This window comes from Lepisosteus oculatus, chromosome 18, assembly GCF_040954835.1.
Source record: "Lepisosteus oculatus isolate fLepOcu1 chromosome 18, fLepOcu1.hap2, whole genome shotgun sequence".
Lineage (NCBI taxonomy): Eukaryota > Metazoa > Chordata > Actinopteri > Semionotiformes > Lepisosteidae > Lepisosteus > Lepisosteus oculatus.
The window spans coordinates 5,277,872-5,302,711 of NC_090713.1; the positions used below are offsets into that span (position 1 = coordinate 5,277,872).

The 24,840-nt window shown below is 37.0% G+C and overlaps 1 protein-coding gene across 2 annotated transcripts; it reads right to left on the bottom strand.

Moving 5' to 3' along the window:
• Window positions 1–71: 71 nt before the first annotated feature.
• Window positions 72–23,982, bottom strand: LOC107075981 (polymeric immunoglobulin receptor-like). Of its 2 annotated transcripts, XM_069180589.1 has the most exons (9): window positions 23,812–23,982; window positions 18,601–18,933; window positions 16,868–17,164; window positions 16,231–16,402; window positions 5,545–5,636; window positions 3,283–3,408; window positions 2,796–2,848; window positions 2,456–2,530; window positions 72–648 (listed from the first exon to the last, which is right to left on the bottom strand). In XM_069180589.1, exons 1-9 carry the CDS (start codon window positions 23,849–23,851, stop codon window positions 514–516), a joined length of 1,323 nt encoding a protein of 440 aa, XP_069036690.1. In that variant the 5' UTR covers window positions 23,852–23,982; the 3' UTR covers window positions 72–513. The 2 variants fall into 2 exon arrangements, with proteins under 2 accessions (XP_069036690.1, XP_069036691.1); XM_069180590.1 differs by lacking the exon at window positions 3,283–3,408.
• Between the last annotated feature and the right edge of the window lie 858 nt (window positions 23,983–24,840).

Below are 24,840 nucleotides of genomic sequence, written 5' to 3' on the forward strand. Positions count from 1 at the left end.
ATTACATCCAATAAAATAACGATAGCAATAAATCTTCTTTCCAGGGCAAAATGAAGTGTAGAGATCACCAAAACAGTTTGCTGATCATTTTTATTTAAAATATACCATTTCAGAAGATAGAATATACTTTTCATTTACAATCTCTTAAAATGATTTAGGCATCATAGATCGAGTCAGCTAAATGTGTATATTCACTTTTAACCCTACACGTTTTATTACTAACAATAACAATGCAAGTGATCTCCAATATCTTACACTACAATTTAACTTTTGCTGATATGAAAATAATCCTTTTTGTATGCATAACTGTAATCTTTATTACATTTATTCTATCTTGATCCATGTGTTTTGCTGTAGTTTAACAGTCTACTAGCACTTGCTATAGCTGGGAAATATATGTTTGATTATTATTAAGCTTCTGCAGTAAGAAAGACTAATATTTTAATCCAGTGAAGTCAGTTGTCTCCTGTGGACACAGTCCTCTATCTATTTATTGTAAGGAGTGTCTATTCATTATAATGAGTACAGAGAATTGTCAAAGCCCAAAAACTCAGGCTGACAAAGAGCTGCAGGTTTTCTCTGTGAAGCTGGTTTCTTCTGGTATGACAGGGTGCTGTAAGTCACATGTGGGTCAGCATCATGGATGATCTGCAACAGAGAAAAGATTTTCTGCTTAGAAGGGGTGCTGGTCAAAAGCTTCCTTTTTATATATCCTCCAAAACATACTGTATAGGCAAGGAAAAGACTAAACTGAGATTTCACAGAAAACACCAGTTTGTGTCACTGTCTATCTGTAGCAGACAGAGAAATCAGTTACTTTTTAGCGAGAAATCAGCGTGGGAGGTGAAAGAAAAGAAAAATAACGCGCTCTGTAAAGCCAAGAGAAAAATAAAGAGAATATTGTCAGAGCGAGAAAGAAAAGAAGCAGGTAAGAGCGTTTATATTTAGAAGCGCTCTGAGCACTAACTAAGGGTGAGGCTTTTAGAGAAGAAAAATTCTGTTCCACTGTGCCACATAGTTAATTGATATAATCAGGAGCTCAATTTTTTAAAGGCGAGCAGCAGTATTCTCAATCTTATTGAGTAATCTCCTATGAGCCAGTTTAAGATTATATACAGTATACTCATGTATTTTAGTTTTAGTTTGAATCCAAACAGCTCAGTTCTGCAATTTGCTAGCGTGTTCACAAGCACCAGAAAGAAGTGAATTACAATAATCAAGTTAGTTTTTCAGTATCCAGTTTGGAGAAGTGTACAAGTGTAGTATACACAATGATACACTGATGAAAGCATCTTTTCAACACTGCCATCAAGAGCATCAAATGCAAGGTCTGGGTCAGAATAATTCCAAGATTCCTCAGCTGAGATTTTAGACTTATTCCAGGACTATCATTAGCCAAACACAGTTTAACACATTTGTAGAGTTTTTACAGAGAACCTATCAACATAACACTGGTTTGTTATAGATCAGCTCTTAAGTTTTTTGTTGCATCTATTTTTAATGTCATTTAAACAGTGTATATAGGCCAAATAGTGTTTGGCTAATGTCAGGTTTCATGAAATAAAAAAAAAAAAATATGTAAAGAAAGGGGGTGTCACTATTACCTATGATAGAAAAGTAGAAATGTTATTAGCTTTTGCTGAACACAGCACTGTTGCTCCCACAATTCTCTAAGTTTCACATTCTCTAAGAAGGAAGTGTGACCTGGAAGTTTGCATTCTAACAGCAACTGAGAAATACATTTTGAATTTGAATTTTGAATTTGATCAGTGGATCAAACTTAAGAAACAGCATCTTTGTTCACGGAAAAAGTCTTTAGTATTTTGTTCATTTTGAACTTGTTGCACTGTAATTTCCCATTGGCCTTTACCAATCATGGCCTCCTAATAACCCCCATCTATGACCTGGCTTCATCACTCTGCTCTCCTCCCCTCTGATAGCTGGTGTGAGGTGAGTGTACTGACACACTATGGCTGCCGTTGCATCATTCAGGTGGGGCTGCACATTGTTGGTGGTGGAGGGGATCCCCATGACCTGTAAACTGCTTTGAGTGGAGTGTCCAGAAAAGTGCTCTATTAGCGTAATTATTTTTATATATTATTATTACAGGAAGGGGCACAGAAGTGTTTTAAACTTTGGTTCCATGTGTTCCATGCATCATCTCGGACAATCTGATAAACAACCTTTTTTTAGCTGATTAAGGAAGAAAAGAGTAAAGTTTATTTTGTTGCTGATGCTTGTTAGTAGCTCTGTTCTATAGAAAAGGTTGGTGGGATTCAAAATCTGGAGGAATACAGTCTCTGATGGACAGTGATGACAGTGGCTGGGAAATTAAAGTGTAACAGACACAATATTTTGTTTAAAAAAACTGTGTGTATTTGATCAATGGTTAGTCATATTAGAAATTGCTATGTAATCAATAAATTAAAATAAGGCAACAAAACTAAGAGCTTACTTCTTCCTGCCGTTGTGCTCTCTCCAGAAACTTAACTGAGGAATATGTCATATCATTCTCCAGGTCTGTGCAGAGCTGCAGAATAATCATCATCATCATTTATTTACACAATCATTTTTACACTGATATAACCCAAAACACTTGAAACTTGCACATACAATAGGATTTAGAAAAAAGCATAAAACATAAAGATACAAATAATTGAAACTGTAGAAGTAAAATGTATTCAATAAGGAAATATTATAAAAATATCTTCAATCTAAAAGAAAAGAGAGGGGAAGAAGCCCTTTAAAGATAAGAGAATCCCATCAAGAAGTAAACATATAAAATGAGAACTTACTGTCATGTCATTTTGTCCCCCATCAGCATCCCTTTTCTTCTGATTCCTTTTAGCTTAAATATATTAAAAAGTCATTTTATGTTGAGTAGCATCAGCAGTAATTCCAGTTATCTGTAGATGTCTCTAAAATAACTGGATGCAGAATTTGCAAATCTTTACAAGTATTTAACCTGTTAATAAAAGTATCTGTGTTATGCTGTGTCACCCAGGATGATGCACGTGGGAAAGGAGGCGTTACAGACCCAGGGTAGTGGCCAGTGCACTCCAGCATGGACTCTGATTCACAGGGATGGATACAGGAGGAGAATCAGAGACGGGGCAGGGCTGGTCAGTCTGCACTAGAGCCGGGCAGGACAGGGCTCACATCATCAGGGTAATCTGCCAGGGGGCATGCCAGCAACAGGGCTGAATGGGGTGTCCAAGAGGAAGGTAGAGAAGCCGACAGGCTGAGTCCAAAGGGTGAGGAGCAGGCTGGCAGGGAACATACCTGGACTGCAGGCTGGACACAGAGCTGAAGACAGGGTGCAGGTGGGCGAGTAGGATGGAGATAAGGCTGGACACAGGGCTGGACACAGGGTTGGAGTGGAAGCTGGACACAGGGCTGGAGTGGATCCTGGAAAAAGGGCTGGTGTACAGGCTAGACATATAGCTGGACACAGGTCAGGAGTGGAGGTGGCTGAGAAAACTGGACACAGGGATAGACACAGAGCAGGAGTGGAGCCTGGACAGAGTGCTGGACACAGGGATGGGTACAGGCTGGACTGGAGGTGGGTGAGAACAGGGAGGACCACCAGGGCTGGTAGCTCCATTGAACTCCAGAGCATGGGACTGAGCTGCCAGACCCCAGGCTGTTATGAGCACCACAGTAGGACTGTGAGTCTAACACAGCAGCAGATCTCACTGCCAGCTCACACACCAGGGGGATCAGAAGTGCCACACCCTCTGTGGGATGAATCCAGTGTGACGTGAGCACCAGGGGAACAGGAGTGTGAGCGCTGACAGCGTGCAGCAGCCACATCAAACCCACAGTCTGCAGGACTCAGTAGGCTGGTCCAGTGGAGGAGACTAGAGCAAATGATGGATTCCCTGATAGGAGTCCAGGGGGTCGGGACAGCCAAATCAGGGAAATAGGCAACTAGGAAAATCCAGACAGGCAGGGATACAGATCAGCCAGGACATAGGAGTAATTCAGGCTGGTACCTGAACCCCACTGGGAAACACTGGCTGGTGGTCTCTAACTGATGCAATGTGTGTGTTTTGAGTTTCTGTGTTTATTTTTACATTTGATTCCTTGTTCAGTACTCTGTTAACTCAAATACATACAGATGTTACTTCTCAATATGCTCAAATAAAAAGTCACAGGAGTTCATAGTAATGTTTGCACATTATTTTGAGAACTTGGTAACAGGCAGGGCTGATGTTAGCAAAGGTGGCTGACAGGCATCCATGTTGCTCTTCCTGATCTTTGTCAGTGATTTAGGTACTGACACCATAGAAACAGTGACAAAAACATAATAGAGAGACTTAGACATACCCAAGGATTTGGCAGTCCTGTGTTCAATCAAAACAGAAAAAAGGACAAATGTACAGTATACCAAAAATACCGGGACACTATCTAAGGCTGTGGGGGCTTTGAAAAAGCATTTATTGCCATGCCATAAAGAATAATATCCCGGCTTTCTTCCAGAATTGGACACATGAGTTGCTTACAGTATATCAAATAGCTACTGAAAATATGATCATATGAGCCACAGCAGGTGGGTTGAGTAATCTCTTTTACATCACTGTTTGAATCTACTGTAGCACAGCTACTCCACCAGTGTATATAGAGCAACTTGCACTACTCCCTGTAGACCAAAAAACCGTGACACTCTAGTGCAGGAGAGACTGACTGGGAAGAGACAACGCTAAAGCTTCACAGTAGCACAAAGACACAAGAGCAAAATCACATCAGTAACTTTTACAGACAGTGAAACTCTTAGATCTCAGATACCCAGTATTAGAAGTAATGAGGTACAGTGTGCAATTAACATGAACAGTGAGCTTGAAGAAGTTACTTATTAGAGACTTTGGTGTTTATGTTGACACATCATTAACATTGTTTAGAAATGTGTGGAAGCAGTTAAAAGGAATATGTAGTTAAACTTAAATCAAGGATTGTATAGTGCATTGGGCAGCACTGCAATGCACTGAGCATGTTGCAATTTCATAAACTGCAATGACACAAAGAAAGCTGAATTCATAGTGAGCAAACGGTAGTTTCTGCAGTTGTTAATGTAAGAGCAAACAAAAGCAGAAGCAATGAGATTCAGCAGTGTAGTGTACTGGCCAGGGCTGTGGAAAGTTCTGAGTTCAAATCAAGTGTATCAGGTAGTTGTGCTGCTGTACCCTGGAGCAGCAGAGATTCATTCAGATGGATTCAATAACAGTACTGGATAAATACTTGCAAACATAAGTAAACTTGAATGAAAGCATCAACTTAATAAAAAAAAATATTACCAGATGTGGAAAAATACACGCATTCCACTCAACAGATGATATAATATATTTAATTAATATGTACAGTACTCAAATATAATGAATTGATATCTACCCAAATATAACTGAATAAATATTTGCAAATGTAAGTCAATTTGCAATAAAAAGCATCCCTGATGTGTAAACATATGTGCATTCCACTCAACAGATGGTACAGTGTATTTAAATAATATATACCCAAACATAACTATTAATATCAGTAGAAACTTACTGCATTTGTTCCAGGTCATCCCGGTGACTATGACTCCAATTACAAGCAGGATAAGAAGTCCAAGCGTGATCAGTAATGGATTCAGTATGTGTCTGTTGGAATCGCATTAAATATTCAGTACCAAGGAAATAATCTCAGAAGTCGTTGTTCAGTCTTAAAGAAATGAAAATGTTATGGTGTGGAACTTCATCAGCATGCAAAAGAACAAGTAAAGGTCAATATCAAACTGAAAGTAGGTAGAGCTTGTGAAAATGGGCACAAAAAGTCAGATACGAGGCCAGAATCAAGTGCACAAATTCCTAAGCGTGAAAATCTGAAATCTTTAAATGAATGGAGAAGACTAGAAGGAACAAGATGATCATTAAGAGCAAGAGGAAGATGTTTATAATATTGACTTCTGATATCATTCTGAAATAAGAGTTGTTGAAGCACTTGAAACCCTGTGAAAAGCTGCATACAAAAGTATAATATTAATATTACAGTACGTCATTAATATCTAATATTTAATATTATTAATATACTTGTGTTATATTATCAGTATATTATCAGTAATATCTTGAAATCCTGGCCAGGAAAGGGAAACTATCATCTTAGAGAGATCCATCCTTGATCCTTCATCCATTCACAGGGATTCTACTCGTCTTTATGGATGGAAAATATGAACAGTTGGAACCTGTCAGTTTTGTTCAGTAACAGATTTGATGTTTTCAGACATGATCCAGATTCGGTTTCTTTGGACACACATGCCTGAAAATCACCTCTACGTATTCCTTTGTTAAGATGTTGTCAGGGTTGGCATCTCTCCCTTAGAGGGCGCTCTAACATTTCCTAAGGTCTATTAGTCTGATGGCTGTATTAGCTCCTAGTGTGTATTGTTAGGACTTCTGTATGTAAGCTTAGGGGATCCCGTGCTCAGGGCACAGCATTGGAACATGGATGTCCGAAGGCCTGCTTACTACAAGTTGTACGCTGGGCAAACGTTCCGAGGTCAAATTCTTCCAGCACGGGGGTACCTTTAAAGCGGAGACGACGGCACCAAAATTTTTTGGCGCGCCTTCTCTTTAAAGCCCCGGCCAAATATGAAGACAGTACGTACAGTTATAATTCAAACGGAATTAAAAACTACACATCCCAGTAACCATGGTGGTGCTTGTGATCATTGCGTTTAACTAACGAAACAGGGCGAAAAATCAGTCACATGACTTTGGGGCAGAGTTTCGAAAGCTTAACCCATCAGCAACAAAGCGAAATTTACACGATAGGCTACCTCAAACTGTCAGTTGCACGACTGTGTATGTCGCTTAAGCCACTCCTATTTGGCATTTTAGTTATGGAGGCGAGAAGACGCCCCCCCCCCTCTCTGGGTGCCTGATTTGCCGCCATCTTTAACCGCTTCGTGTCCAAATCGCAGTAGCTACGCGTACGAAATAAAGTTCATCCCAGCTATAAAACATATATATTTTTGTGGTAAGAGGGAGCAAAACATCAGTATTCACTGCTATTAATTAGTGTACGATTTATAGTTGAAATCTGAGCCTAAATATAAAGTTAAAATCTCGACAAAGCAATGTAGGAAATACAGAGAAAATAAATCCTTTCTGAGATCTAAAATCAGTTTCGATCAAGGTCTCTAAAACGAACAAGAAAAAGAGGATTTTCGGAGGGCAATTACGCTGTATTTATATAGAATAAGTGATTTATGAGCAATCGAATTTCTTGTTCGTTTAAAACAGTGAAATGTCAGCTGCAAAAGATCGCACCAGAGCACTCTCTCTGCCTGTCAAAGACGTTCAGGAAAGGCTGAATGAAGTCATGGTGATCAATAATAACAGTTGTAGGACAAGAAACAAAAGATAGTGAAAACTTAAGATTTTTAAGGCTAAAACTCAAATTCATTCTACAAATTAAGGCAAATGAAAATTCAGGACGTTAAAGTGCTAGAGGTGTAAAAAAATACAAAAATGCACATGAGCAAAAAGTTTTAGAAATGGAGCAAACTGAATAAAAGCCATGCCTATAGTGCAGAAGAGGGATGCAGGAACACTTGCTTAGATATACAAAAAAATCACAAAAAGGTGTATGTTACAAAAGAACATGTAAACATGTACATCAATTTCCCTTCGCGATCAATAGTCTTATCTATAAACATGAAACAGAGTGAGGAATCAGAAATTAACATGCATAAAAAACAGCAATTCTGTCAGTGAGCCCTAAATGAATTAATAGCAACTATGGTTTCATGGAGGGCTTCTCAGATAGTTGGGCATTTAGGTAAACTGCCAGGTGAAAGGACTTGTAAACATATTTTGTTAAAGCAAGTCAGTTTTTTCCGCAACACATAAAAGACATTTTTCCAAGAAAGTTTAGCCTTTGTCACTAATGAAACCACTAAATAAAGACATAAATATAGAAATCTTAAGATTTGTTTTATTTAATGTTGGTAGCAGGATGAACTGTCAGGTTGAGCTAAGTGTATATTTTATCGCAGAGTTGCTGCAAGATGTTAACAGTGAAAAGGGTATTTAGAAATGAGTTATTTCAAGATGAAAATTTTCAGAATAATTGCAAATCTAGCAGGATGGAGAAAGCACAGAAAACTGGCAGTTAGATTGATCAGATTAGTATGAAAAGTCATTTAGCAAAGGGAATGAGAAGAGTGACAAACTAGTATACTTTAGATCTTTTTTTTCTGAACCAGGGAAAATCTGATCATGTTTCCCTATAACAATAATAAAAAACTTTATTTTATATATTACCATTAAAGGTGGCATCTCAAAGCAATACAGTAGATGTAAAAACAGATAAAAGGACCACAGATTACAAAGTAAATACATATAAGAAAGACAAGCAGTTAGAGGTACTACCAAAATTAGAAAATGAAGCAGATACAGACACTAAGTCTTCTGAAAAGAAAGGTTCTGAGGTTAGATTTAAATGCACTCAGGGTACGTGACTGATATCACTGGGAATACAAATTGAGAGCTCTGGGGTGCAGCTAGAGAAGACCCTGTCACCCACAGAATGTAGATGTTCTTGAGGACAGCTAGAAGACCAGAGTCAGACGGACAAAGGTGGGGGAGTAGACAGATAATAAGCCATATACTGTAGGTACAGAATGAGGATGAGGAATTTGAAGTTGACTCGAAACCTGATAGGTAACCAGTGCAAGGACTTGAAAACAGGTGTAATGCATCCCTGATAGGATTCTCGCTGTCATATTCTGAACATATTGAAGATTGCTCAGTGTGGATTTAATTTCCCCAGTGAACAGGATGTGCATTTATTAATTCTAGGAAAAAAAAGCCTTTCTTAATTTCTCTAGTTCTTAGTTTCTCTAGTTCCCTTTAAAATAAACTATTATCCCACAATGCAGAGTATTAAATGGCCAGTATTTACACATGATATTTGTGATTTAAAGAAATTAACACAAGCAGCTTTTGGGGATTTGAGTGTTGGCTGAGTTATTGCAGGATAAAAGACTAGAGATGTTGGTAAGAAGAAGATAATTTTGGGAAAGCTAAGGAATACACTGATAACAAGAACACTTCCTAATGGGGTTAGGCATACTTTTGATGAAGATGATGAAGTTAACAGACTGTATGTTTACATAGATACTGAAATGAGGATTGTATTTTAGATTTTGTGCAGTTACTAGTATTGAACTGTGTGTTGGATGCACATGAATTGAAGGAATGGGCAAACATAGCTGATGCGGATCCACAGAGCCAGCATATTAAGATGTTTATAATTAGAGGTAATTTGTTTAAATAACTAGGTATGGATACTGATGTGCAAGAGAGGTGATAAGGCCAGCACTATAAAATATTTTATTCTCAGTGAGATGCTGCCATTTCATAGTGGGTTTCTAACACTGTGTATAGTTCCATCTATTTCTAATCTCTTTATCCAGTACAGAGGATTTGGAGCCTATCCCAGTAAGCAACGGACACAAGGCAGAATACACCCTGGACATAGCGCCAGTCCATCACAGGACAGACAGACACAAACACACACACACCAGGGCCAGTTTTCCAATAAACCAATTAACTTACCAGTATGTTTTGGAGTGCAAGAGGGAGTCATATCACACATATGGAGAAAAACCATGTAACCCAGAGAGAACATGCAAACCCCACACACACAGGATGGCAGGAATTGAATCTAGGACCCCAGTGCTCCAAGATAGCAATGCTAACCACTTTGCCACCATTATAAATGGATGGATATCTTAGTTATCTTTCTAGTTCACAGGTTTGCATGCATAATTTAATTTTGAAAGGCGCTGAGACATCAGGTACTACTGTTGTATTTATGAAAAAGAAACAAAACAAAAAGCATACTAACAACTGTGCCATCCTACTCTTTAGTTAATACAATTTATTATTTATAAACAGTTAACATTGTAGCAAAATATTTAACCCTATTTCTTCTTTAGTTTTGTTTAGTTTTAACTTATTATATGATAGTCAGATTTAATGTATATTTGAACAATGAAAATATATTTTTACAAGATGCGGGGGAAAGTGCAACAACTTATTACAGTGCTAAATTTAATATTGATTGCTAATAGTTTATGCTAACACCTAACTTTCTTAATTAGGTGTAATTAAAACAGTGAACTAAGTGTAACATACCATTCAGAAATACAATCGAGAATAGTTTTGTGGTGTTTGTATGGATGATCACGAGGAAGAAAAATCACCCGTTTTTCGCACATAAAAAGTGGTTTTTAACTCTCGAAACCCATTTTTATAGGTTTTAAAGTCGTGCAATGTCTAAGTTAAGCAGGAACACATCATTATATCTCATTTTTTATATCTTTTTTAAAAAAATTAAAAATCGTTTGCCCAGCCTACACAAGGCTACGGAGATGCATGAGGGTATAGGCCTTACCAGAGACATCCTGACCTCTGAGCCGAGGGCCTGGAGAACCTGCATTGTTCATGTTTCCTGTGTGTTTGGATGGATAGATTTCCTGGCCTGGAGCTATGGACTCGTTAGCAACAGATGGTGCTGGTACTGTATACAGTCCTCGGGTACTCAGTGAGTGAGGTATGTGTGAAATAACACTGTTTAGGAACAAGTAATAGGTTTATTCCATGCTGAAAAAAAGAAGAAAGAGAACACAACGTTTCGGCCGTGGAGCCTTCTTCAGATGTGGGAAAGCAAACCTATTACTTGTTCCTTTGCAGCCTACGCATGCTGATGCAGCTACCCACCTGAACTAACACTGTTTAGGCTGTACTGAGGGGTGTTTCAGGTGCTGGGCAGGTGGGCTGCATGGTAGCTCATTTATCAGTCTAAATAAGGTTGAAGACTGTGCTGCTCTGCAACAGGGTTGGCCAGCTGACCCTGGTGAGAGACCTATTAGGTACATGTGACCAGTATGTTGTGCTTTGAAGTACTGTATATTCTTGAAACTGTACATTTTGTACGATCCATCTTTACCCACAGATTTCAGGTTAGTAACAGGTTAAGATCATGTTATGATCGAAAGAGATTTCAGAGGATCTCAGAAAAGGAGTAGCGGATGCTCATCAGCCTGGAGAGAGTTACAAAACATCTCCAGATGGAGCTCCAGGCATCAACTGTCAGTCTAGAAATGGGAGACCATGGTGACTCTACACATGACTTGTCATCATTCCAGGTTCTCACAAAGGACAACTCAGAGGACAAAAAGAACCTCACAGTAATATTACTGTCTTAGAGTAATAAAATAATACAATCTAAAAGTCATTTTTGCTGCAGTTAATGTCATTGTTTATGCCTCAACCATCAGGAAAAGACTGAATTGGAATAATTTGCATGGGATAAGGAGGAACATATTAGTTTCTAAAAAGAACATTGCTAACGGACTCAAGCTTGCCGAAGGGCGCTTATGCAAAACCAACATCCCTCCCCTGTTCTCTCTCTCCCCTGGCGTTTGGAATCGTTTTAATTTTCAAATAAATTTTAGCAAAGTCATGTATTTTAAAAATCTTAAGATTTCTATATTTATGTTTTTTTTAGTGGTTTCATTAGTGACAAAGGCTAAACTTTCTTGGAAAAATGTCTTTTATGTAAACCATGTTTGCTATTAATTCACTTAGGGCTAAAATATGTTCATTGTCTTCCAAAGAAAGAAGGGTTCCTTTCGCCGTAGTCGGGTTGACATTAGGAGCTTGCCATGCCCGGACTGTTACACCAACGCATTAGCATGTTAAAGCGATTTCATTGAGGAGCCTAGCTTTCTTAACTAGTAAGTACTGTACTTACTGGGTTTTTGAGGGGGGGAGGTGTCTTTCGCTGGAAATCCCGCCCCCTTCTACTTTGAAAATACCTGTGAAACCGGTTAAATTCGTCACAGCCAGCACTTCCGCAGAGAGGGGGGTTGTACTTGCAGTGTATACAGTAGATGGGAAAGCCAGAGCCGACCTCTACACCACCCACGTGTTATGCTCTTCGTTAATGTCTAAGCTGGAACACATCATTATATCTCATTTTGTATTTCTTAAAAAAAATCGTTTGCCCAGCCCTACAGTTTTGTTGTTATTGTTTTTAACCTGTAAAGCGCTTTGAAGAGCCACCTTTAAAGGCGCCATATACAATAAAGTTCATTATTATTACTATTGTTAATTTGCTGGACAGAGAGGTGAACATTATTACACAGAAGACAAAGATAGCGATTCACGTTGCATTGTGCATTGTGCTGCTGTAATACAGTTTTAAATAATTAAAAGTCTAAGCAGTATCAGCTTTATTTATGGGTTTTAAATAAAGGCGATTTAAACGCGATTTAAATCAATATAAATGTATATATTGTGTATACAGTTTTCAACCATGTTGTTTTATAAAAAGGGGAGATATGTGAACAAGCAAAACCCAAAACAAACATGTATGCCATACGGCATACGCGTTACTGAAGCTAAAAGTTTAGCCTTTGTCACTAATGTAACCACTAAATAAAGACATATAGAAATCCCTACTTTACAGGCTGTATATGGCTGGTATTGGTAGTTTAAAGAAAAAATACACACCAGTATTCCACTTTCTCCCTAAACAGCATCAGTGTCTTACATGTGGTTATTTCGGAAACGTTTGTACGTGCTCCTTCTGACCATATTACTGTTTACTGTTACTGACCATATTAAGTTTAAGTGCCTGTGGGCACTTTTCCTGTCCGTGGGTGGCGGGGGTGGACCATCTTTCATGAGAAGGTTAGTCTGTTCTACTCTGAGAATGTAGAGGGTGTGGAAAGTGCCCGCGGTCATTTAATTAGTATTAAAATTCGCACATATCTCTTGCAAAGATACGGACATAGGAATATTCATGCGTGGTAAAAAAAAATGGCATAAAAACGACAAAGTGAAGACTGTGAAAACATTCACAATGTACTTTATACACAAAGCAAGTGTTCTCACAACTCTAGGAGGTTTCGTGAAAATGCTACAGGCGTGCCAAAATCATTTTTTAAAATTCAAGGTGACTTTACCGCGGTTTTCTTTTTCAGATTGTGAATCAAAAAAGGCATTTAATTAAACACGCGATTGCGATTTTAATCCATTACTGTATTGATTAAAACATACATTCTGAACAGATAAAGTACAGTCACATTCTCCTGTCGTCCAGTGGTGTAAAACGAATTAGCAGGTGATTGAGTGGAATGATCTCATTTGTTCTAAATTGTAAAAAGAGGTGATAATTCTTAATAATTCCGTGTCGCATTAACTAACCTCTTCAGTTTATTCCACCAGACAGTACATGAATATAATTATATCGTTATTAATTTGTTTAGATACGCAATTCCATATTATATTCCCTGTTAATCAAATTCTAAAAGTATGCATTTGTTAGATAACAAGCGAATTCACAGAAAAGGTTAAAAGACTATCACTTTTCACAAAGTATATAATCCTAATATAAGTCTAAATCCTAATATAAGTCTAAACAGTATCAGCTTTATTTATGGGTTGCAATTTAAAAAAAGTCAAAAACCGCACTCAAAATGCAATTTACAGCTTTCTGGCAAGAGGAGACACCCAAATTAAATAATGTAACATGCCACTGTTTGTGCATGAAGAAGGTTATACTGCTATTTCCTTAGATACGAGATTAAAAAAAAATAAAAAAAATTGTTGAATCCCCGGCAGAACACATTCCATAAGAATCAGTGCTTTTATATATCGCCTTTAAAGGTGGCTTCTCAAAACGCTTTACAGGATAAAAACAACAATAACAGCAACAACAACAATATTGTATTTCATTGCACTTTGAAAACCAATTAATAACTTAACTATATGTGCAAACGTTTTATGATATGTGGCTGTTGTGAATGTCTGTGGAGTGTATCTTATTTGCCTGACTGTCCTGGCTTTCTCGCTCGCCCTCCCCCCCTCTTGACAGATGGGTACAATCAGTGTTGGGTATTTACTATGCTTTGAGATGCCACTTTTAAAGGTGATATATAAAATCATGGCTTTAACTTGCTTTAACTATGCAAGTCTGAGTTCTTGTGTCTGTCCTATCCGAACCCAAAAGTATCACAATATGTATCTTTATAGCAGGTGGTGTACAGCTTTTTAGTATAGATTACACTTTTCTAAAATGTATTTAAAAATACATTTAAAAATAAAAACGATTACAATCTAATCTTTCCATGTTTGATCCCAAGATCCCAAGAAAAATACATCTAAACGAGGAGAAAGCTATGCTGAAAGTTTATTAAGATACTTTGAAGACAAAGATATCAATTTATGTTGCATTTGTCTGATTGTGAATCAAAAAACACATATATTTAAACAAGCTTTTGCAATTTAAATCAATATAAATGTTTATATTGTAACGCCTAGGTGACTATTCATTGTAATTAAAATGACTTAAATTCGATCATGTTGTGATATTTAGAAATATAAATTTGTTTAGTGCGAGTGAAGTTTTATATTGCATAAGAATCTCTGACTCAGGGAAACGTTTCATTTTTTCAAAGAAATGTTTGTTAAAAAAAATTCATGGCTCCAGCTGGATTCAATCACAGACCATGTGACCTGGGAGACAGGAACCTAACCCACAGTGCCACCGGCAAGCTCACATGAAGAGTGCTGAAAAAGCACTACAGAAACATTATCAACAGACAATGTACAGCATGTACTATTCTTGTGTTGCGGTACATAAATATAATTATATCATTATTAATTTCTTTAGATACGCGATTCCATATTATATTTCCTTTTAATCAAATTCTAAAAGTATGCTTTTTGACTCCGGTATCATGTTAGTTAAAGATTTCGATGCTTAAAATGTTTAGGGAGAAATGGAATACTGGTGTGTATGTTTTCTTTAAAGTACTGAGACCAGCCATATACTGTTTGTTTAAGTTCCAAAATTAATATCGTTTATGGCCTTCACACGCGTTACAGTATGCTCCTATTCTTTTTATGCTCAGGTACTAAGATTTCCCTTCAGTGGTAAAATTCCATATAAATATTCAGTACTTAAACGGGCACAGTTAAGATATTAAATATACAAATACATACAGTATACAGTACAGTTTGCATACGGTAATATGTTTATGTTCCTAAATCAATCTCTTTTATGAGCATGTGAATGGCATGGTGAATCGATTCTCAAAAATTTCTGTACTTTGCATGATTGAAAACAAATGCGTGATTGCGAAATGCTGTGGTGTTACTTTTACAAAGACGGTCAATGAAAAAAAGAATGTGGACCAGGGCAATACTTTGAGTTTACAGCTTGTCCAAAGTCATTCATTATTAATACTATTAGTAATATCTTCGTTAAAGACTTTGATGGCGACAGCTGAAACATGAGAGGTTGAGCTTTATTAGCTCCACCTTGCGGAAATTCCGGATACTATTATTTTAATTGCGGTATTATAGGAGAATTTACGGTAACTCGCGGTAGACCGCGTAAAGCGCACCGCGAAATAATGCGGTATCGCCCGCGCATTTTGAATGGCTGCATCTGTATATACAGTAATATAAATGTCTACTTGAATAGCATAAAAGTCTAAAGAAGAACGTTACAGAAGATTAATTAAAAGAATGATGAGCTACAGTAAAAGCATCTTGAGGTGCTCAATCTGCCAAATGAAAAATATGTTTTTTTCTTTCTATTTTTAAAATAATGGAACAGCATCACTAAGCCTCACTTCACAAAAATAAAAATCTTCATTGTTCACCTTCAAAACCTTATTGTCATCTGTCCCACCTATAACTTTCGTAAATACTACTATTTTATTTTCTGGGGAACGAGTGTTAAATATGGTACTCTTACATTCTTTCCACAGTCAGAATTAAGGCATTATGCAATGTTAGGGAGACTTGAAAAACAGTTTAAACCAATAGCAGGGTGTCTGTGTGCTCTTATTAAACCTATGACCTGAGTCCCTGGTATCTGCATTTGGGCAATACACTTAACATAGTAATAACTCCAGAAAGTAGCTGTCAGTATGTGTATATTAGCTAAATACTTTTCTTGGTAGAGGATACTAATAAAGAGTATATCTCCATTAATATTATTTCCTTTTTACCTCATTTTAAATATTTATCTATAATAACAACATACTAATTCTCACTTGTTATTTAACAAATCTCACTTTCAAAGTTTCAAAATTATGAAGATAATAGTATACTGTATGATATGTAAAAGAAGTATCAGATAAAAACAGGAAACTTTTTTTTTTTTCACCTGTTGGATTTCCAGTGGTTAATATGTGATTTGTTGGCATCCCTGTAATCATCTTCTGAGCTGCTGGATTCCTGCTGATCACGATCATCAGCCTCGGATGGTAGAGCTGAAGACTGGAGTGGGACTGTAGATGTAAATAACACCGGTGCTGGTGCTGGTGATGTTACTGTTGCTGTGAGAGAACATAAGCAATGCACAGGGTTTAATAATTGTAATATACTGAGTCTGATTCTTTTATCTTTTCTTTCAAATTGTTAAAAGAAATTAAGAAATGTATTTGTGAACAATTTAAGAAAAACATCCAAATTAGAGAACCTCTTGACATTGTGTTAGCATTTTACTGTACAACATTTACTGTGCACACATGTAACAGTATATGTGTTCTATCATCACAAATTATGATTCAAACTGATTCAGTCACATCATGAATATAATGCTGTCAGATATAATACCAAGAACTGGACATTAGCGTAGTCCACATCAGGGAAAACTGATAAACAAGGCATTGGGAAAGTGATACATTCATTTTGATAACTAAGGGAAAAAATAATTGAATTGCATTCATTCTTATTGTGACTTCCCGAAGGTCTCATATATATTGCATAAGAATGGTGTTTTCTCACACTATAGTTCTTACCCTCAGTTACATTCAGGTACACAGGCACCCATTCCTGTGCTGCAACACACCGGTACCAGCCTGTGTCCCTCCTCTGCAGTCCCCCCAGAGTCACAATGAAAACTCTGTGTGCTCTGTAGTCTCTGATCAGGACTGAGGAACCAGTCCGATCTGCTGTCTTACAGGAGCTCCTGCATTCACTCTTACACCACATTTTCACACTGTTTGTGTGCCTGTCGCTGTAGTGACACTGGACACTGACACTCTTTCCTTCCTCAGCAGTTACTGTGGGATTCGCCACTGTCAGTCCTGCAGTGTCTGCCAACAGAGAAACAAGAGGTGACTGAACTCTGTGGTCCAGATAATTTGATTAAGAGTCCAGATCTATTAACTCCCTTCAAACCCCAAGTGGTAGAACGCTAGTGAACATCCTTTGGGTGTCACACCTGGAGAAGGCACTACAGCCGAAATGTTCTGTTTCTTTTCTTCTCTTTTCAGCATGTAATAAACCTTTACTTGCAGCATACACATGCTGAAGCAGCTACCTACTTGAACACCTTGAACATTGACAAGCAAGCACTCAGGGGAAAGCTACATGAGTACCCTTCAACATATTGTTAAATTAACTTAACACAGAACAATTGAGGCTTGTTAATAACACATTAATTGCAAAACAGGACACTTTACTCTTCATTGCAGTGCACACATGGATTTCTGAAATAGACTGATCACCAATACTATGAAATTATGAAAATATTATTTTTGCATTTCTGAAATTTAGACTTTGGTTTCATTTTCATAAACTAAATGGTTCTAAAATCTGTAGTCTATTTGTTTCATTTGTGATGTGTTATGGATCCAATGAATTAGTGTAACAAAAGGGTTATTCACCTATTTTTAACCTGTACATATGCTTGCTGGCACTTAATTCACAATTAAAAGCATCTGCTGACTTAATGACTCTGCAGTACAATCCTGTCTTATAATCTGCATTTATATTTACAATACAAACAAATAGTTCACATAATGTTAACTCTTGCAATTTTATAAATCCAGCCAGATGGCCAGAATAAAAATAAACAAAAATGTACCAATACACTGGAGCAGTACTGGAAATTCAGTGTTTATCACCAATAAATCAATAGAATGTTAATCTTCTTTAGCAATTAATGTGTTATTGTCCAATATCATCTCTTATAACTGATATCTGTTCAGTTTAAGTGTTCACTACACACCTTTTCGATACACTTCCCCCGACTGCATCAGGACGCAGACTCCTAATCTGACTGAACCATTTACAAACCATAGACCCATCAATTCTAATGGCACAGTCAGAGATCCTGCCCCTGAACGCATTAATTTCATCCCAAAAATTATGTATGTCAAACTGAAGATAAAATTGATTCAGATCATCAGCAAAGTCAGCGTCTAAGTTACCACCTGTGTTAATACTGCTGCCTCTGTTCTTGTGCATTCCCACCATAGACCCAATACCCTCCCATGCAGAGTGTGAGCTATCCTTACACATTGCCTCCTCCACTTTATCCTTATACCAGCAGATTACCAGCAGTGGAGAGCAGATTAAAGCCTTCATGGGACGGTATCAGTACAGTAATAGTGAGAGTGTCCTTGTATGGGACTCCCACCTCCCTAAATTATGAAATTAGAAAATATTTGGTCTACGTATTAGCCACATGAGATACTGTATTATAAATTATTTTTATTTGGCATGTCTCTTGTTTGAGATGACTTACCATCAGTGACTGTAAGATAGAGATAGGCTCTGTCATCAGGTGTCTCCTTTCCACCTATCTCTACAGCACACCAGTACCAGCCTGAGTCGTGCGGCTCCAGGTTCCTCATAGTCACAGTGAAGACTTGCTTGTTGACATCATCACAGATTGATATTCTGTTGCCCTCTTTTACTTGAGATCCAGTTTGTATTAGAATCGTACAGAAAACCCACTCGGCTCCTTTACACCAGTATTTCCTGTTGGATGTGTATTTGTGATCGTACTCACAGGGGATGGTTACAGTTCCTCCTTTGAACACACTGAAATCTTTTACTGTACGCATGGTGCTAGTACCTGAAATGACAAAAGTCCAGTCCATCAACATTTCTAAAACATTTCAAAACATTTTCAAATCTAGAAACATCTTATGTGATGGCACAGTGCTGAGTATCATTGCCTTACAGTATGGGGGCCTTGGGTTCAGTTCCCAAGGGGGAATGACAGCAGAGTTTCTTTGTTCTCCCTGGGATCATGTGGGTTTCCTCAGGGTGCTCCAGTTTATTAATAATAATAATATTACATGATAATACTTTCAAAATTTGTGTTTTACAAAATCCTTTCTCATACATTATTACCCAAACTAGTAATATGAATTTTCTTGAAAGAGAGTGTCCTTATGTCATGTACCCATAAGACTTTACACACTAGACACAACGTACTGTGTTTAGACTGAAGCCATGTGAAACAACAAATGAATATCCACATCAAACTACCAACTAGTATCTCTACAATAGAAACCCTCTTGAGATAAAAAATATAGTGTTTATTCTACAGCTGGTGCCAGTGATTATTTGTCATTCCTCTCATAAAAAGATAAGTAAGAGCTCAGGATAATATATCTTTTAGGTGTTTTGTATTTATTAATTATGACTGTTAATCTGAGAGGCATTTAATTTGGCTTTGGACAAGGGAAGCAACCACACACAGCTGTTAAAGGCTTGTGAGCGCTGATGAACATATTTCAAGCATTTGGTTTATTTTAATTCTATATTTGTGGTGAATGACAGGTCTTAAGTGTGGTGTGAACACGCAGTTAGCCAGATTGTTTAAACCCGAGTTGCTTTAACCGATAATCTAAACTTGAGTTTGCCTTCAAAAAACAGTTAACCTGAACTCAGTTATTGTGTTAAGTCTATCCAAATAACTAGAGAAAATCATTCATTAAACCTGCTTCATGAAATAGAAATAGAAAGAGAGACATCTCGGACAATAAACTCAACTGTCACTCTTCTGCCCAAATGTAATCAGCAGGGAAATTCAGTTCTTCAGGAGAACCATGAGCAACGAAGCTCTTGGAGCAAGATGGCCTTTGGTCTGCCCTTTAATTGTAAGGTACAAAACATGATTTCTAACACTCTGGCATGCTGTACAGAAGCGACCTAACTCACTGTTCTCTTATGCTCTGATTTCTTCTCTGATGTGCTTACAATTAAGTCTTGTTGTTGTGTCCACATTCCTGCTGGAATTATGTTTTCCATTCCCCATGTGTCACGCCCTCTGCAGCCAGAAGGCACTCCTGCTCTGTCCTGTCCCTGGTTTACTGGGCCTTCCGGTGTCTCTCTCTCTGGGGCTATATATTTCCGGATCTCTTATTCTGCTTGGCTCAGCATTGTTGTTCGGATGTCCTGAGACTCGCTTAGCACCAGGTTGCCCCATGTCCGCTGCCTGAGGGCATAGGTTTCTATACTACTCCTGAACTGCTGAGCCCGGGCCATTTCCCTGTTCCGGCACTACGCATATGGGTCTTTTTCCGCTCTCCTGCCTCTCCACGGTTTGTCCTCTTTTTCAGACATCCTCGACACCATGCTTCTCTCCTTCAGTACTCCTATAAGCCATTGCCACACTGTTGCTGTGGTGCCCTTAGTTCTTCTCTCTTTTCCTAAACCCACCTGCTGGTCAGTGATTGCAGTTGCTGTGTGTGGAAGATTGTGCTATTGGTACACCAAAAACGACAGAAGTCACAATGGTGAGAACTTCCAGAAGCTGTAGCTGACTACACCACCTGGCAACTTTAAAGGTGCTTGCATCCTTCTACCTGTTAAATCCCCCAGATTCACTTGTGTTCCCACAGACCAGCTCAATACAGTATGTGCAAAGCTTAAGAAAATATAGCCTCCAAGCCATTACTGCAGTCCAATTTTTGTCACTTTTGTCACTTTGTGATACAAAAACACTGATGCGATTGCTGTCCTGATTGCATACTGTAAATCATAGATAGTTTCTACAGGTATATAATAATTCAGTGATTTGGCTGTCAACATTACCCATTTAATGATCCAAGGACGAGAAGTAGCTCTAAAAACTTACCAAATCTAGGTTTTAATTTAAAGAAAACAATGTACAACAAATAGGATGTCTAGATAAATTTAGAAAAAACTCTATATACAAAATATCAAACATTTAACAGAAACAGAAAAGATAAATCACAAAGCATGATGTGATAAATAGCAGGAAAGTTCTGACACTATTACATTTATGTCACAAACTTCATGAACACTGAGGGTGACCGTTATGATTATGGTCTACATGCAGGTGCCACGAGTGAATCTTCACCTGCTGCGCTAGACGTACTGAACACTTGCAAGAAACACCAACAAAAACTTTGATGTTATAATTCTTTTTAGTGAAAAATGTGTTCACCATCACCAACACTTTCAATACCCTCTCATCCTCATCATTACAAATAAATTAAATATGAGTATTATATGAAAATCATAAATTATTTAAAACGAACGTTCCTCTAGCCTACCATTAAATACAATTATTTAACGTCTGCCTTTTTAAAGAAATAAACTGAAACGTGTATTCAGTATACAGCACATTCCTAAACTGACAGGCTACCCCGGAATAAATTCTAGTGTTTTGACTAGACAAAACCTCCCTTAACGCAGATTTTCAGTAATTCTTAACTCCAGATCTAGCCACAACTTATTTTTTAGAAAGTTCAATTTAGTTCAACAAGAACTGACTTTTAATTAAACCGGACAAACAAAAGCTCTTAAAAATTAACAGTACTTAAGTTCAACTGTATTTATAGTAATAATTAACTTTATTAACAGGTGTTTTGGCAGTTTGTCTGACAGATACAGTAAGTGACAGGTATGGGATTCTGCCAGCACTCAAGTACAGGGACTTTTCGGGACTTTTATTCCAGGCTTGCAAGAACTCAAGAATACTAACAATAATGACCATTTAAATTAAAATAAAAACAGCCAATTTAAAACCTTTGTACAGGGAATCAAAACAATATCACAAGTTTGCTTTGACGCATTTATTATCGGCTATGAATAATTAGTCGGTTCCTCACTTCAGATGATTTTGTATAAAGTAGCTCTCGCGAAGATCCTCCGTATTATGCCAAGCAAAGAAAACAGGAATTAAAACTGGTAGAGAAGAACAGTAATATTCAGCATGTTTCCTAATGCTTAGGATGTTATACTGGATCGTTTATCTATTTTAAAACAATAAAACAGCCTTAGTAAAATACCTCACTCTAGATCTCTAAAATCTAAAATCATAATTGTACTGTAAAAAGTAAACGTACTGTAAATTCCACTCTGAAAGCCCAAAAGAAAAAAATCAGAACACGACGTTTAGACTAATGAGACATCTTCAGGTCAGAAGCCTTATTCTTATAACTAATAATGCAAGTATTTGTTAATAAATACAAAAAACGCCGAATGGTCGAATGGTTCTCTATTTTCTTCCTTATTATTTTCAGCGAAGAAACTACGCCTGATCCTTTGCAGCCCGCACAGTAATACTCCTACAAGTAGCGTACATTCCTGATATAAAAAGAATATCTTTCCGTTCAAAAAGGACAAATAAACATGTCAGTTTTGTTAGACTTTAATTATTCTTTTCGAAGATTTACTGTCACTTGCAGGTTCTATCTGTTTAGCCCACTTATGCACTGGGAAAGAACAGTACTATACTATCTATACTTGACTTACCGTATACTTACAGTTAAAATTCACGATTAACAATTGCAATTCAATTTGTCATGTTACAGTTTGGGGTCTGTAGCATTAGGTTTCAAAGAATTATGGAAAATTTTTATATCTCAAATGACGAAAAACAGTGACGAAAATTGTGAAGTATAATATTTTTTTATTCGAATAAAAAAGGGGATGGTGGCATGATGAAAACTATTGTTTTTTATTTTAAAACAAAAAAAAACATCTTAATTAAAGCCGTTGATTTTAAACCTCGCTAGCGCTGATAAACTACTGCGCGAAATGTTCTACGACAATCTAACCCAAATAAAATAAAGCACAGTATAAATTAATCACTGTATCAGGGATAAAGAGGGAAACACGACAAAATCTGAAATAAATAAGTTAAATTTTACGGTGGATGTTGGAAAAGTGCTTTGTGACTCAGTGACTTGTCAGTTAGAATACAGGAATTAAAATTGTTTATAAGTAGACAGTGTAAGACTTTAGTAGTAACTACTGTAGTAGTTGCCTAGCACGTCTCCCTCGGTCGAAAATTGGACCGAAGAAAACGCTTTAACTCAGATCCTGAAAAACCAATTAGATAGTAGAAAACGACATTATTGTTTAACAAAGTCTAAGTGCACTGTTTCTGAATTTAAAACAATTTAAATTATTGGTTCATTAATCACCAACAAAATTCGGAGCTTTTGACCTTCGGAATTAATTATAATGCACATAAAGCTTTGTAATAAGTCGACAGGGCAAGGTTAAAGGGGGATGTAGATTTTTACAAGGTTTTTAAAATAATACTCATTAATAATAAAACCAATAATTTCTTTAATTAATGATAATTCAACTTTTTTTCCCTTGGGATATTCTTTTTAATGTATTTGTATAAAGACAAATGCATCAGAAAATTGGGATTTTTTAAATTGCAAAAAAAAATCTAGATACATTTTTAAATTGTACGCCCACAATTTATGACGAATATAATTTATCCTAATTAAGATAATACTGAATGCACTTTTTACGTTTCATTACGAAGAAATCTGCTCATTCAATTGTACCAAGATGTAGTATACGCTGTCTAGTATTCTGAAGAAATATCTTCGAATGAAAACTTTGTCATTGACATAGAAATATATTAATTGGCATTCAAAGTTACGAATTTTTGTGAATGGATTTATTCTTTTGCAACACGAGCTACACAGAGAAGTACTGTAGGTGCTCTTACCGGGGAGACAGAGAGACAGGAGGAGAGCGGCAGCTCGCATGTCTTCACCCGCAGGACAGCTGTGAGGGAGGTGCAGAGCTCTCGCAGACTGTGCAGGCACGGACACCACACTGACCTTTTCTACTTCCCTCTGCAGCTTTGTGCTTAGATTGTGTTTTTCATCTTCGTTATCGAGTGGGGGTAATCGTCTTGAGATTGCGCTGTGGTTTTCGCAGAGTGAAATACATGTACAAAAACATAAACAAAAAATATTACCGTTTGTTTTTGTAAATTTAGTGTCGAGCTGCCATCTGGCCACGTTATTTTTGAACCAAACACACAGTTCAAAAACATCTAACACAGTTACAAAGTTTCAAAGTAAAATATTTTACTCAAATTGAAGAAATTATTACAAACACATTATTATGGTGATGAAGACTTTGTTACTGAAAATTAACGACAGAAGTTAAAAAACAATAAATCACAATTATGGATCAAAGCTGTGTATTCATTAATTTAAATCTATAGTAATTATTATAGACAGTAGAAATAGAATTAGTAGTAAGTGAACCAGTTATAATTGTCCTGTAATTTGACAATTATTTTGGCAACAACTAAATGAAAGAATTTCCATCCAGGAACACAGACTTTATTTAAAGAACTGAGTTATTAACTTTAATACAACACATGTTTCAAAGTACTGTATGGGCTTGGTCACCTTTCTCCTTTCATATTTGTGTTTAATATTTCTCATAATTCAGATTACCTGTGTTAACTTCGTTATTAAGGTATTTATTCATTGGTATTGATAATTTACAATACAAATAAAAGAATGACACAATCTTGCAGGGTTACCTTTATCAACGAGTCTGAAGAAGGCTCCACAGCCAAAACGTTGTGTTTTCTTTCATCTCTTTTCAGCATGGAATAAACCTATTACTTGTTCCTTTGTAGCCTACAGTTAGTCCAGTTTGCATTTCATGTGTTTTTTTATAAATTACTTTGTTGTTTTCCTCCATCCTGCACTGTCAAGCTACTGTATGTGATTAA